This window comes from Ahaetulla prasina, chromosome 1 (assembly GCF_028640845.1).
Source record: "Ahaetulla prasina isolate Xishuangbanna chromosome 1, ASM2864084v1, whole genome shotgun sequence".
NCBI lineage: Eukaryota > Metazoa > Chordata > Lepidosauria > Squamata > Colubridae > Ahaetulla > Ahaetulla prasina.
This window is the reverse complement of record NC_080539.1, coordinates 58820002-58834663: the sequence shown is the minus strand read 5'-3', so window position 1 is coordinate 58834663 and position 14662 is coordinate 58820002. Positions and strand designations below refer to the sequence as shown.

The window sequence follows — 14662 nt, the reverse complement described above, 5'->3', positions numbered from 1 at the left end:
TGTTATAAACTTTCAAATTTCAAAGAGTAGAATTCAAAGTGTGAGAGAAATTATAGTTTCTTCTCCCCCAGGTTTTCTCAACTTGATCAAGCAGGAGATTAGAGTTCATGTACACGTTCGCTCAATCAGTATTGTGCATACGAGAATTTATGTATTTCAATGACTTTTAGAAGGATTTTATTTGATGTTTTTCCTAAGGATCTTAAATGTATTATCTGTTCATAAAGTCATATTCTCTCCCCCTTTCCTCTTTAAAGCTGAAAAATTTATCTTTATAAAATATTTATAAAATATCGCCATGAAAATGTTGTCCAGAAATTGCAGTGTTCCTTTTAAAATCAAATATTTGCATGACATGAGTAACAGAATAACAGAGTTGGAAGGGACCTTGGAGGTCTTCTAGTCCAACCCAAGTTCTTCTCAATCAGGAAACACTATATCACTTCAGACAAATCGTTGTCCAATCTCTTCTCAAAAATCTCCAGTGTTGAAGCACCCACAATCTGTGGAGGCAAGTTGTTCCACTGATTACTTGTTCTAACTGTCAGGAAATTTCTTCTTAGTTCTAGGTTGCTTTTCTTCTTGATTAGTTTCCATCCATTGCTTCTTGTCCTCCCTTCTGGTGCTTTGGAGAAAAGGTTGAGTCCCTCTTCTTTGTGGCAGCCCCTTAGATATTGGAACACTGCTATCATGTTACCCCTAGTCCTTTTTTTCATTAAATGAGACATACCCAATTCCTACAACAGTTCTTCCTGTTTTTCCCCCCAATCCACTAATCATCTTTGTTGCTCTTCTCTGTACTTTTTCTAGAGTCTCAGCATCTTTTTTATATTGTGGTGACCAAAACTGGATACAATATTCCAAGTGGGATCTTACCAAGGCATTATAAAGTAGTATTAGCACTTCATGGGATTTTGATTCTATCCCTCTATTAATGCAGCCCAGACTGTGTTGACTGTTTTGGCAGCTGCAGCACACTGCTGGCTCATATTTAAATCATTGTTCACTAGGACTCTCACAGTTACTACTATTGAGCCAGCTACCACCTATTCTATACCTGTCATTTGGTTTTTCTTGCATAAATGTAAGTCCTTACTTTTCTCTACATTGGATTTCATTTTGTTAGAAATGAAATCATGTGTATCATGCAAATGATATTATGGTATGGTATGAAATGATACTATGGTATGGTATGAAGAATTTAAGTTGGTACCTGTATGTAATATTCAGTCTAATTGTACAATCTTCTAAAGTTAGTGTGTATGTTTTATTTATTTTTTCTAAGATTGGTGGAGTTGTATTCTATTGGTTCATTTGTACAGTATTTGTACATTAGGTAGCAATAACTCTTCAGGTCTCAAAGATCTATAGCTTTTCCTACATTTAACATTATATCTAAAAAGATCTGAATATTATGAATTGTATCATGATGGTTCTGTTCAGACTTTTCTAAGAACAGAAGAATATCCCTGGCTAATCAAATTCATCTAGGAAGTTCAGAAACAAGACATCAGCCTTCTCCCACTAGCTAGCTAGCAACAAATATTTCAGATTTATAGCTGATGATTCAGACTATTTCTAAGCTAAACAGCTCTCAAGGGTATATTCTAATACCTACTGATAAACTTAACCTCTATTAATTTTTAAAATTTGCTTTCAAAAAGTATCAGAATTGGTAGGCATCAGATTCCAAAGATTAAAATATGGACTTCTGGCATCTGAATACAAGTACCATCAAGAATCTTCCCCTTGGGTTTTTATTCCACATAACACCTTGTTGTAAATTAACTTTTAAGTTAGCTGATTACATTATTAGTCATGCATTCCTGAAGGATTATGATTATAACAACTTCCATAACCTTTTCCTGATCAAATATGGGATGCTGAATGAATGGGGAGGATTGGTTGAATGGGCCCAGCAACCATGGAATAACTAGTCAGACAAAGGAGATTGGAGCCAGATTATGCAGAGAAAAGAGCAACTGGGGATGGGCATGTGACATTTGTTAAAATTGTAATTTTGACAAACAATCTGAAGAATTGAGGCAGAACTTCAGTTGAAAATAAAGAAAAGAGGTAAAAGATGCTAAAAAGAGGAAATGATGTGGAAGAATTGGAAATAGAAATGTAGAGTGTAGAACTGATGATGTTCAAGAGGACAGAATAGGAAAATACACCTGAAACTTTTTGGAGAACTTGATTAGGAGAAGGAAAAATAACTGAAAGAAGATAGAATTTGTAGGTTGTCATGACATAGGAAGATATAAATAGGTCTAAACTGGAGAACAAAAGAGTTGTAAGACATTACAACTGAATGATCAAGAGAAGAAATGGAAATTCTAAATTCTAAAATTCTATCCTAGTTATTGCCAAAAAAACAACAACAACCCTGCATAGATCTATCTATGAAATCAATAAGGGGTGGGTTCAATTTGAAAAGAGTTCATCTTTTAATGTAGAAAGAAATGGAGTTTTGCATATTCCTATTAAAAAAAAATTGGACCTTATACTATTCATTAACTTTCTTTTTCCTATTATAGCTGGTTTGATAATGTTGTCCCTGGAATGTTTGTAATGTTCAGCCAATCAATCAACAAACAATTTTTATTCAGTCATAGATCAACAAATAAAACAAGAAAATCACAATTGGACTTCCGGAAGATGGCGACCAGGAAGGTTGCACCGGAGAAATGCTCTCTGTAAAAGGGCTCTTTTGAGCTCTTAGGAGAGCAGTTTCCCCGAAGATTCCTTGCTGGCGATACTCCAGAGCCGAAGGTTTTTCCAGGCTGCCGTGGATTGAGGCTGCCGAGGTTCTTCCAGGCTGCTGAGGACTCAGGCGGTGGGCGAAGAGTCGGAGCCCGCCGGAGCCTGGACTGCCGCAGCCACGCCGCAGCCACGTCGCCCGCTACCGCCGCCAGCCCTGAGCCGCCGCCAGCCCTGAGACTGCCGCTGCCGCTTGTGCCGCCAGAGCCGCCGCCAGAGCTGCCGCCAGCCCTGAGACTGCCGCTGCCGCTGCCGCTTGTGCCGCCAGAGCCGCCGCCAGAGCCGCCGCCAGCCCGTGGCGCCACGGGCCGCCGCCAGAGCTGCCGCCAGCCCGGGATTGCCGCTACCGCTTGTGCCGCCAGAGCCGCCGCCAGACCGAGACCACCGCTACCGCATTAAAGGCGGCTGGAGACACCGAAACCACTAAAGCCACCCCACCAGACCCGGGACTGCCGCTGCCGCTGCCGATACCGTGAGTCGCACCGCTGCCATCACCGCCCTCCATCATCGCCCTCCCACATTGCTACAAACTTTAAATTTCCCACCAAGGAGATAAAAGCCCAGCAACATTTACAACAACCCTAATCAACCTATCCCCCAATCGGCAGGACTGCTGCAGGACTACTGGTGAGTTCCTAGGAGACTCCAGTCTCCCGGCCTCTACTGACTTTTTGAATCTCCCGCCATTACAGCCACCTGTAAAGAAGCTTCTCCAACCACCCTATCTCACCATTTTAAATTTCCCGCCAAATCTCACTGTTACCATAGTAACTCCCTATTACCATAGCAACTGCCAAATTGACTACCATTTAAAGTTAAAGAGACAGATATAAAATCAAAGATAATTGATTAAGTGACAGACACTTAATCATTACTAAAATAAAATAATAATAAATAAATAAAATAAAATAAAATAAAAATAAAATAAAACAAAGGAATAAGAAAGATCATCATTATGCCAGCCAGAAAATCAAACGCTGATAAAATCTTAGAATCAAGATTAACAACTATTGAACAAAACATAGATAAAAGATTACAAGCTATTGAACAAAACCTAGAAAAAAGAATTCAAAATATTGAACAAAACCTAGAAAAAAGAATTCAAAATATTGAACAAAACTTAGAAAAAAATTCTATCAGTTATTGAACAAAGTTTCACAGATTTGATAAAACAAATTTCAACACTAAAAAATGAAAACTCTAATGATCTAAATCTCTTCCAAACTCATCTATCACCACAAAATATACAACTTACAACTCAACCTAGACATCAAATTAATACAACACAACCCAATCAACAAACAACTACTAATCAACTAATCAGAGATGCAATGGAGAGAGGACAAAAAATAAATAATGCAATATTATTTGGACTTGAAAACACAAATGAACCAGATATCAATAAGATTCACAACATCATTGGAAATTATAATTCATCAACCATCTCCCCAAATGAAATAATTGCTGTCTCCAGAGATGGACCAGAATATAAAAACAGCGATGGGACAACAGCACCAAGATTTTGTAGAGTTATATGCACTAATGAGGACAGCAAACGCAAATTCATAAAGACTATAAACTCAATTGCTAAATCCAACCCTACCTACAGTAAACTTAGATCACGTCCTGACCTATCCTTTCTACAAAGGATACGCTCGTGAACTTCGCACAGAACTTAAAAGAAGACAAGACAATGGTGAATCCAACCTATACATCGACTACCATGCTGATTGCATAAAAATAAAACCTGCAATCAAAAATCACCTCAAACCCCCATCACCCATAACAATCAACCAGCCATCCCAGTATTCAACCAAGTACCCATCCCCCTACCTCCCATTCAACCAACCATCTTACCAACTATCCAACCAACAGCCATCCAATCAACAATCCAACCAGCCATCCAACCAACCATCCAACCAACCATCCAAACAGCCATCCAAGCAGCCATCCAAGCAGCCATCCAAACAGCCATCCAACCAGCCATCCAAACAGCCACCCAACAATCCACCCAACCAGCCATCCAAACAACCATCCATCCAAACACCCAAACTACCATCCAACCATCTATACAACCATCTATTGTCCACAACCCCCAACCTACTAACACCCAAAACTAGGTATGCACGCCTTCCCTCTTCAACACCAATCATATCAGATCTCAAATGCAAATTGATAAATGCAAGAAGCATAGTCAACAAATTACCTGAATTTATCCTCTTATTAAACAGTGGCACATTTGATATCATTTTTGTTTGCGAAACATGGCTGAATTCATCCCTTCCTGACTCCATTATCTCAAACAAAGAATATCAAGTCTATCGATCAGATCGGGAAAACCGAAGAGGTGGTGGAGTGGCTATCTTTTACAAAAGACACTGAATCTAAAAATATCCAAGTAGCACATAAACTCTCTCTTCCTGAAACCATAGTATGCGACCTATCCCTTGACACTACTCTTGATTCTTACTATGCTACAGAGCCCCCGACTATGACATTACCCACGCAAATATGCTAACCTCAATGCTAACATGGACTACCTCTTGCCCATACCCTCTTATCTTCCTTGGTGACTTAAATCTACCTCTCATTAACTGGACAACCAATGAATGTTCAACTGACCCAATCCATACTACACTATACAACGCTGTTACAAACCTAGGTCTTGAACAACTTGTAACTAACAATACAAGACTCAACAACTGCCTTGACCTCATCTTCTGCAACAATCCAAACTCAATTTACGGTATACAAATTAAAGAACCTTTTTCAAACAGTGACCACTGCATGATTGATTTTCGTCTCAATATCGTCCATACTTAATTCGTCATAACACCAGAACTCCCAACTACAACTTCAAGAAAGCCAATTACGACCTTATAAACAACGATCTTTCACTTCTGAACTGGCAAAATCTGTTTGCAACCTGCATAACCGCTGATGACCTCTATAGAATCTTCCTACTTGAAATCAATAGAGTCATTAAATTATATGTACCACGAATGACTACCATGTCCAAGAAAAACAAACTACCCATATCAATAAAAAAGCTTCAATCAAAAAAATCCTCTGGAAAAGAAACAAAAAGGCTATGTTACAAACTTCAGAAACCGTTACAGAAACATATGCAACCAAATTAAAACTGAATGCACAAATTACCACACCAAGCAAGAAGAAAACCTTTACGCACAAATTCCAATCGTGCCTTTTATAATTTTGTCAACAGTAAACTTAAAGATTCAAGATCCATCCCACCACTAAAAGATTCTAACAACAAAGAATGCAATGACGAAACAGTCAAAGCAAACCTCTTCAACATTTTCTTTGGCTCAGTTTTTGTTAACTCCGATAACACATATCCAACATTCCACAAACGAACCAGCAATGACTATGATGATCTAACTCATATAGATTTCACAGAAGACAACGTTGGTAAAGCTCTTCACAACTTAAAACCATCGCTTTCTATTGGACCTGATGGTCTATGTGCATATTTCTTAAAAAAACTTTCCATTAATATAGCTGAACCCCTAAGTATTATCTTTGATAAAGCTTTCACTACCAGTTCTCTTCCCAAACTTTGGTCACTAGCCACAGTCATCCCCATCTTCAAAAAAGGAGACCCCAGCTTAGTCGAAAACTACAGACCGATCTCCCTTTGCTCGTCACCTGCAAAGTCATGGAATCTATCATCAATCAATCCATTACCTCACACTTAGAAACTAACAACCTACTCTCCAACAAACAATTTGGTTTCAGGAAAAAGTTATCATGTAACTTACAACTTCTCCACTGCAAAAACATATGGACTTCAAATCTAGATCAAGGCAAATCAATAGATGCAATCTACATAGACTTCTGCAAAGCTTTTGACTCAGTAGTACACGATAAACTTCTCCTTAAACTAACATCCTATGGCATCTCAGGACCCCTCCACAAATGGATATCTGCTTTTCTGTCTAACAGACAACAAGTGGTCAAAATTGGCAATGCTTTATCAAATCCTGTTCCTGTCAAGAGTGGCGTTCCTCAAGGCAGCGTCCTTGGACCAACACTCTTTATTCTATACATTAATGATCTTTGTGACCATATCTCAAGTAATTGTGTTCTCTTTGCTGACGATGTCAAACTATTTAACACCACAGACAACACTTCTATCATTCAAAACGACCTTGACCATCTAACCGCTTGGTCTAAAATTGGCAGCTCCAAATTTCAACCAGCAAATGCTCAGTCTTACATATAGGAAAAAGAACTCTAAAACTAAGTACATACTAGATGGACATTACCTTACAGACGACCCCATCCCGTTAAAGACCTTGGAGTTTTCATGTCAAATGATCTAAGTGCCAAAGCCCACTGCAACTACATAGCAAAAAAGCTCTAAGAGTTGTAAACCTAATTTTGCAGCTTCTTTTCCAAAACACCACACTACTAACCAGAGCATATAAAACATTTGCTAGACCAATTCTAGAATACAGCTCACCTGTTTGGAACCCTCACCACATCTCTGACATCAATACAATTGAACGTGTCCAGAAATATTTTACAAGAAGAGTTCTCCATTCCTCTGAAAACAACAAAATACCTTATCCCACCAGACTTGAAATCCTAGGCTTAGAAAACTTGGAACTCCGTCGCCTTCGACAAGACCTAAGTTTAACTCACAGAATCATCTATTGTAATGTCCTTCCTGTCAAAGACTACTTCAGCTTTAATTGCAATAATACAAGGGCAACCAATAGATTTAAACTTAATGTAAACCGCTTTAATCTAGATTGCAGAAAATATGACTTCTGCAACAGAATCATCAGTGCTTGGAATACTTTACCTGACTCTGTGGTCTCTTCCCATAATCCTAACAGCTTTAACCAAAAACTTTCTACTATTGACCTCACCCCATTCCTAAGAGGACCATAAGGGGCGTGCATAAGCGCACAAACGTGCCTACCGTTCCTGTCCTATTGTTTTTCTTTTCTTCTTCCTATATATGTTTATATGTGTATATACTATATAATCTTTTTGTATGATGTTGTGACAAAATAAATAAAAATAAAACAATTAACTAGGAAAAAGGGAAAAAAAACATAATTAATTTGAAGTATCTAAGAAGGATTAGAAGAGATATTCCATCGTATTGTACAAACTATAGTATGGTACATAGTCATAGTAAAAGAAGTAAAATCATACTGATCTAACAATAACAATTTAAGTTAAAACAAGTCATAAAAACCAGGATCTTTGGTAGAGTGTTTGTGATCTTTTCAACTCTAAAGAAGAAAGCATTGAGGGACTTAGGATGGAGCATTTCCATTGCATAATGTTCTGATTCAAATCTATAGATAGTGGGTATAAATGATCTATGAATTTCTCTACAAGAAGCATAAAATGTTGTATATATATCTGGCATGATGACTATCCAAGACATTGGAATACTTTTACTGACTAAATGGATTTCCTAAAAATGCAATGAAATTAATATTGGTATAATTAGTAAATATGGACCTGTATATATTAAACTCAATTTGTTTTGACTCTGTAATGGTGTCCATTTGGTGTATCATTAATTTTACCTCCTGTTATATGAGAATAATGTCTTTGGTTCATAGTATGGTAATTATCACAAATCATGTATATTTTTGCACAACTCGGCTGTAGTTTTTTTTCCTACTCTTTTCAAAATAAAAGATGTTTATTAAAAATGGAACTGAGCAAAATAATAGAGGCTGTTAAATATTGCAAACACAATACTTCACATTGGGTAAAATCTAGTTTTAGTGATAGAAAATGCTAATTGGAGGCAGTTACTACAGGAGTTCAGCTTTTTCATTTTTATCTGATTTATCCTTATCAATCTTTTTCCATATGGAAAAGCATATAAGGTAATCCTCGACTTACAACAGTTCATTTAGTGACCATTCAATGGCAAAAGTGAAAAAAGTGGTTTATGACCATTTTTCACAATTATGACCATTGCAGCATCCCGTGGTCATGTGATCAAAATTCAGATGCTTGGCAATTGACTCATATTTATGATGGTTGCAGCTCCCAGGTCATGTGATCCCCTTTTGTGACTTTCTGACAAGCAAAGTCAATGGGAAAACCAGATTCATTTAACAACCATGACACTAACTTAACAACTGCAATGATTCACTTAACAACTGCAGCAAGAAAGGTCATAAAGGGGAGCAAAATTCATTCACCCCAGCCCCCATTTGACTTACCATCTGACAAATGGGTATCCATTGGAGGAACCATCATTTAATAACGCTCTGCCAACCTGGGGACATGACCATTTTCGCCGATTCTTATTTCTTTATGCGATACTCTATACATGAACTCTTGCGCCTGCGAGGTGCCCCCGCCTCACAGGAATGGCCCGCTTCATTACCTAGGGCCGGCCTCAATGACGGGTCTTGAGACCCACAGAGGTGGCATGCGTCGAGAAAGAGCGTCTGGGGATTTTTAGATAAGGATTTTTTAAGGGGAGGGAGTGTTAGGGTGGGTGCTGGGGGAAACCCGTCGGGGGGGCAGTTCCTGAGTGTGCTCGTGGCGTTCATTTCATAGGTTCAAAGGTTTTGGGGGAGGATTGCGTTCCTTTTGGTGAGGGTGGTCTTATTTGTACGGTAAGTGGGAGGGGCAGATATGGCGGAAGTGAGGACTCGCATTGTCTTTTGGGGGCGCGCGCTCGATGTTTGAAGGCGATCACGCGTCCCAATCCCTCAGACTTCTCCCGTTCCCTGGATGGTCAAGACCCTCAGAGCCTAGGCCTCCGGTTGATGTTGTGCAATGCACGGTCCGTGGTTAATAAGGCCCCCCTAATTTGTGATCTTATCCAGGGGGGTTCTGCGGACCTTATGGGCGTTACGGAAACCTGGTTGGGCACAGAAGGTTGTTGAAATGTGCCCACCGGGTTTCCGAGCATTCCATCAACCGAGGGCCCAAGGTAGGGGTGGGGGGGTGGCGGTTGTTATTAAGCCGAGGGAGACCACTGTACCTCAGATTGCCGGCTGTGAATCCCTCTTTGTGAGGTGGGGTCATAGGTGTCAGATGGGCTTGTTGGTCACGTACCTGGCTCCTTGCTGCATGACAGCAGCCCTGCCCGAGCTCCTGGAGGTGCTTGCTGGAGTGGCGGTTGAGACCCCCAGACTTATGGTCATGGGGGACTTTAACTTGCCATTGACCAGCATGTCATCAGCTCGGGAGTTCATGGCTTCCATGACAGCCTTGGACCTGACTCAAGTAGTCGATGGCCCTATGCACGCTGGACCTGATTTTTATCTCTGGACAGTGGTTGAAGGATCTGCACTTGAGAGATTTAGTTACTGAACCTTTGTCATGGTCAGATCACTCTCTCCTTCGTCTGGACTTTCTGACCCCCACTCAACACCGCAGGGAGATGGGACCAATACGTTGGTTCCGTCCCAGGCGCCTGATGGACCCGGAGAGGTTCCGGACGGAGCTTGGGCCGTTTCCTGAGGGTCTGGCTCACGGCACGGCTGAAGAACTAGTCGCGGCTTGGGAACTGGCCATGACTGGGGCTCTAGACCGTGTCGTGCCTTTGTGGTCTCTGACCCGGCGTAGGTCTCAACCAGCTCCTTGGTTCTCCGAGGGGCTGAGGGAGATGAAACGCCGGAGAAGACGCCTAGAGAGTTCCTGGAGATCCAGTCGTTCGGAGGCTGATCGGACACTAGTTAGGTCATATAACAGGACCTACCTAGTGGCATTGAGGGAAGCGAGACGTTGCTACGTCTCCTCCCTCATTGCGTCAGCAGATAACCGCCCGGCCGCCCTGTTTCGGGTGACTCGCTCTCTCCTTCAACAGGGGGAGCGGGATGACCCGTTGCAGGGACGTGCCGAGGAGTTTAGTGGTTATCTATACGATAAAATCATTCAGCTTCGGGATGGCCTGGATCAAAATTGGGTGGATCCAGGTGAGAGGTCGGAGAGCCGTCTTGTTGAGACTGTTTGGGATGAGTTTGACCCTGTGGCTCCCGAGGACATGGACAGGTTATTGGGGAGGTTGAATGCCACCACATGTTTACTGGACCCGTGCCCCTCCTGGCTGGTACTGGCCACGCAGGAGGTGACACGAGGCTGGCTCCAGGGGATTACTAATGCTTCTTTGTTGGAGGGGGTCTTTCCTGCCGCCTTGAAAGAGGCGGTGGTGAGACCTCTCCTCAAGAAGCCTTCCCTGGACCCAGCTGTTTTAGGTAACTATCGTCCGGTCTCCAACCTTCGCTTTGTGGCGAAGGTTTTAGAGAGTGAGGTGGCACATCAATTACCCCAGTACCTGGATGAAACTGTCTATCTAGACCCGTTCCAGTCCGGCTTTCGGCCCGGATACAGCATGGAGACGGCTTTGGTCGCATTGGTTGATGATCTCTGGAGGGCCAGGGATAGCCTCTGCCTTGGTCCTATTAGACCTCTCAGTGGCTTTTGATACCATTGACCATGGTATCTTGCTGCACCGGTTGGAGGGATTGGGAGTGAGAGGCACCGTTTATCGGTGGTTCTCCTCTATCTCTCTGACTGGTCGCAGACGGTGTTGACGGGAGGGCAGAGGTCGACCCCGAGGCACCTCACTTGTGGGGTGCCGGAGGGGTCAATTCTCTTGCCCCGCCTGTTCAACATCTATATGAAGCCGCTGGGTGAGATCATCAGTGGTTTTGGTGTGAGGTACCAACTGTACACTGATGATACTCAGTTGTACTTTTCCACACCGGGCCACCCCAACGAAGCTATCGAAGTGCTGTCCCGGTGTCTGGAGACCGTACGGGTCTGGATGGGGAGAAACAGGCTCAAGCTCAATCCCTCCAAGACAGAGTGGCTGTGGATGCCGGCACCCCGGTACAGTCAGCTGCAGCCGCGGCTGACTGTTGGGTGCGAGTCATTGGCCCCAGTGGAAAGGGTGCGCAACTTGGGCGTTCTCCTGGATGGACGGCTGTCTTTTGAAGACCATTTGACGGCTGTCTCCAGGAGAGCTTTTTACCAGGTTTGCCTGGTCCGCCAGTTGGTCCCCTTCCTAGACCGGGATGCCCTATGCACGGTCACTCATGCTCTCGTGACATCTCGCCTGGATTACTGCAATGCTCTCTACATGGGGCTTCCCTTGAAGAGCACCCAGAGGCTCCAGTTAGTCCAGAATGCGGCTTCGCGGGTGCTAGAGGGAGCCCCTCGTGGCTCCCATGTGACACCACTCCTGCGCAGACTGCACTGGCTACCTGTGGCCTTTCGGGTGCGCTTCAAGGTCTTGGTAACTATCTTCAAAGCGCTCCATGGTTTAGGGCCAGGTTACCTACGGGATCATCTGCTGCCACCGATTGCCTCCCACCGACCCGTGTGCTCTCACAGGGAGGGACTCCTTAGGGTGCCGTCCGCCAGGCAGTGCCGACTGGCGACACCCAGGGGAAGGGCCTTCTCTGTGGGGGCTCCCACCCTCTGGAATGAACTTCCCCCAGGACTCCGTCAACTTTCCGACCTTCGAACCTTTCGCCGCGAGCTTAAGACACATCTATTTATTTGCACAGGACTGGACTAGAATTTTAATTTTAAATTTAGTTTTTAACGGGGTTTTATTATTTTAATTATAATTTTTAAATTCGGCCTTATTTAATAAGTTTTTTAATTAGTGTTTTATCTTGTATTTATATTTGTGTTTTAATTAGGCTGTAAACCGCCCTGAGTCCCTCAGGAGATAGGGCGGTATAAAAATGTGATTAAATAAATAAATAAATAAATTTAACAAATGTTTCACTTAACAACAGAAATGGTCATAAGTTAATAACTACCTGTAATTTCCAGTGTTCCAAATAGACTACATTTTCTTGAATGTAGGTGTTATTAGACCCAGTCTAATGCAGTGGCAACATTTCCTAGATCAAAGTGTTCTTAGAATATTCTTGGATGTTGAGCTTCCACTTAAAAATTCTGATTTTGTTTAATTCAATCATCACAAATCTAATTCTTACATTTCTTGTAACTGTGGCTTTTGTTAACAAGCAACTTTTCTCTCTCACTAATGGGCAGTGTTGGATACATTTGAGTAGGAGGATGGAGGGACTACATATTGCATAAGCCCCAATTTATTTGTTTGATCCATAGAATTGCAACAATTTCCATTTTCATAATCCCACTCTTTAGACTGGATTTACTTTTGCTGCAACTTCATTATGTCGTTGGCTCTTGTTCAACTTGTTGTCCACCAGACAACAACAGATCTTTTGCTGTAAGGAGGGAGCGAATTCCCATTTTGTTATAGCAGCAGTTGTGGTTGTTACAGAAGTAGAGTAACCTATGTTTTATCTGTCTTTACAGATAACAAGATTGTCTCCCATTTGCTGGTGGCTGAACCAGAGAAGATCTATGCCATGCCTGATCCCACTGTGCCTGACAGTGACATCAAGGCTCTCACCACACTTTGTGATTTGGCAGACAGAGAACTGGTGGTCATTATTGGATGGGCTAAACATATTCCAGGTACATGCTGTGTATCTTACCGAAATGCTATTTTTAATAATTTTTATGACATTATTTTTCAATGTATGCTTTTGCTATTTCAGAATGGTTTGAACAAACATTTTCTGTATGTGTGTTTCTTTATACTGTTATATGCTCCTTGTAAAATCCATGGATCCATGGGAATCTAGGGGTGTCTGGCCAACTGATGGTATTTTGTAAGGAACATCTAGTAAAAGTGCCCTTGAATGTTAAAGTATTGAAGTGGATGTGGTTTTCCCCAGCCTATCCCACCATTGTTATTTCCGCCACTTGCAAACTAGTTACAACTACCCTGCTCACACATTGATACAACACATTGTGGATACTTCTTTTGGATTATAAAGAAGGAAGGAACGTAAAATATTTTTATTTAATTTTGAACAAAATAAATGGGGGTAAGTTTAACTGCCACAATGGGGGATATTTTTTTTTGCCACTTGAACATTCCAAAGTATGTTAAAGATATGCAAATGTTCACGTGTAAGGAAAAAAAAATGTTTTTCCATTAGCTGCCTTCATTGGAATTGTGGATGGGGTCTATTGCAAACAGACCCCATCTATACACAGACATGCACACGCTGATACTTCAACTCTGATTTGGGATATTCTTTTCCCCTTAGAGTATTGAGAAGCCTGCATGGATATTATAGCATTCCATTCCCTTAACTGCTTAGTGAATTAATAGACCGCACAGTTTGCAGAGCTGTCATTCTTTTTCTTTTTCTTTTCAAAGATCTTAAATTCAGGAGGTGAAAAGATGAAGAATGAAATACCTATTCATGCCCTAGCTAGATGGAAGGCTGTATTTGTGCATTTCACTCAGCGCCCTAAAATAGCTCTATTGCTCTACTTCCATCTCTTCATATCGGGTTTTTTTAAAAAAAGAAAAAGAAAAGAAAAAAGCAACCTTAATTTTATGATAAACTTAATCTATAGTGAAGCTGTTGTGGCTTTTTTCAAACTATCTAGCCCACTTTCAGAGCAATCATCTTTCCACTCAGAGCTGGTTCAAGGTTTCTTGCAGGCCAAGACAAAGCAGCAGAGGGCACTGTTGGTGAGCTTGCTTTTGAAGCCTGCTTGGAGCCAACCAGAGGTAGTCTGTTCACTGAGTTTGTTGCCATGAGCATGGAATTCCTTTGAGGGTTCACAATTCAGTATACTAAATACTCCTATGATGCAGAAGCACTCCTACCCAAAAGGTTGTGGTTTCCATTATAAGCCTGCTTGGAGCCAACCAGAGGTAGTCTGTTCACTGAGTTTGTTGCCATGAGCATGGAATTCCTTTGAGGGTTCACAATTCAGTATACTAAATACTCCTATGATGCAGAAGCACTCCTACCCAAAAGGTTGTGGTTTCCATTATAAGCCTGCTTGGAGCCAACCAGAGGTAGTCTGTTCA

The 14662-nt window shown here is 41.7% G+C and overlaps 1 protein-coding gene across 6 annotated transcripts in view; it reads left to right on the top strand.

Annotated features, from left to right (window-relative positions):
• ESRRG (estrogen related receptor gamma) overlaps window positions 1–14662 on the top strand; it is a 545400-nt gene that overhangs the window by 467319 nt on the left and 63419 nt on the right. For all 6 annotated transcript variants that reach the window (XM_058165416.1, XM_058165411.1, XM_058165414.1 and 3 more), the window contains one exon: window positions 13081–13242. In XM_058165416.1, the coding sequence (XP_058021399.1) occupies window positions 13081–13242 (162 nt within the window). The remainder of the gene's footprint in view (window positions 1–13080; window positions 13243–14662) is intronic.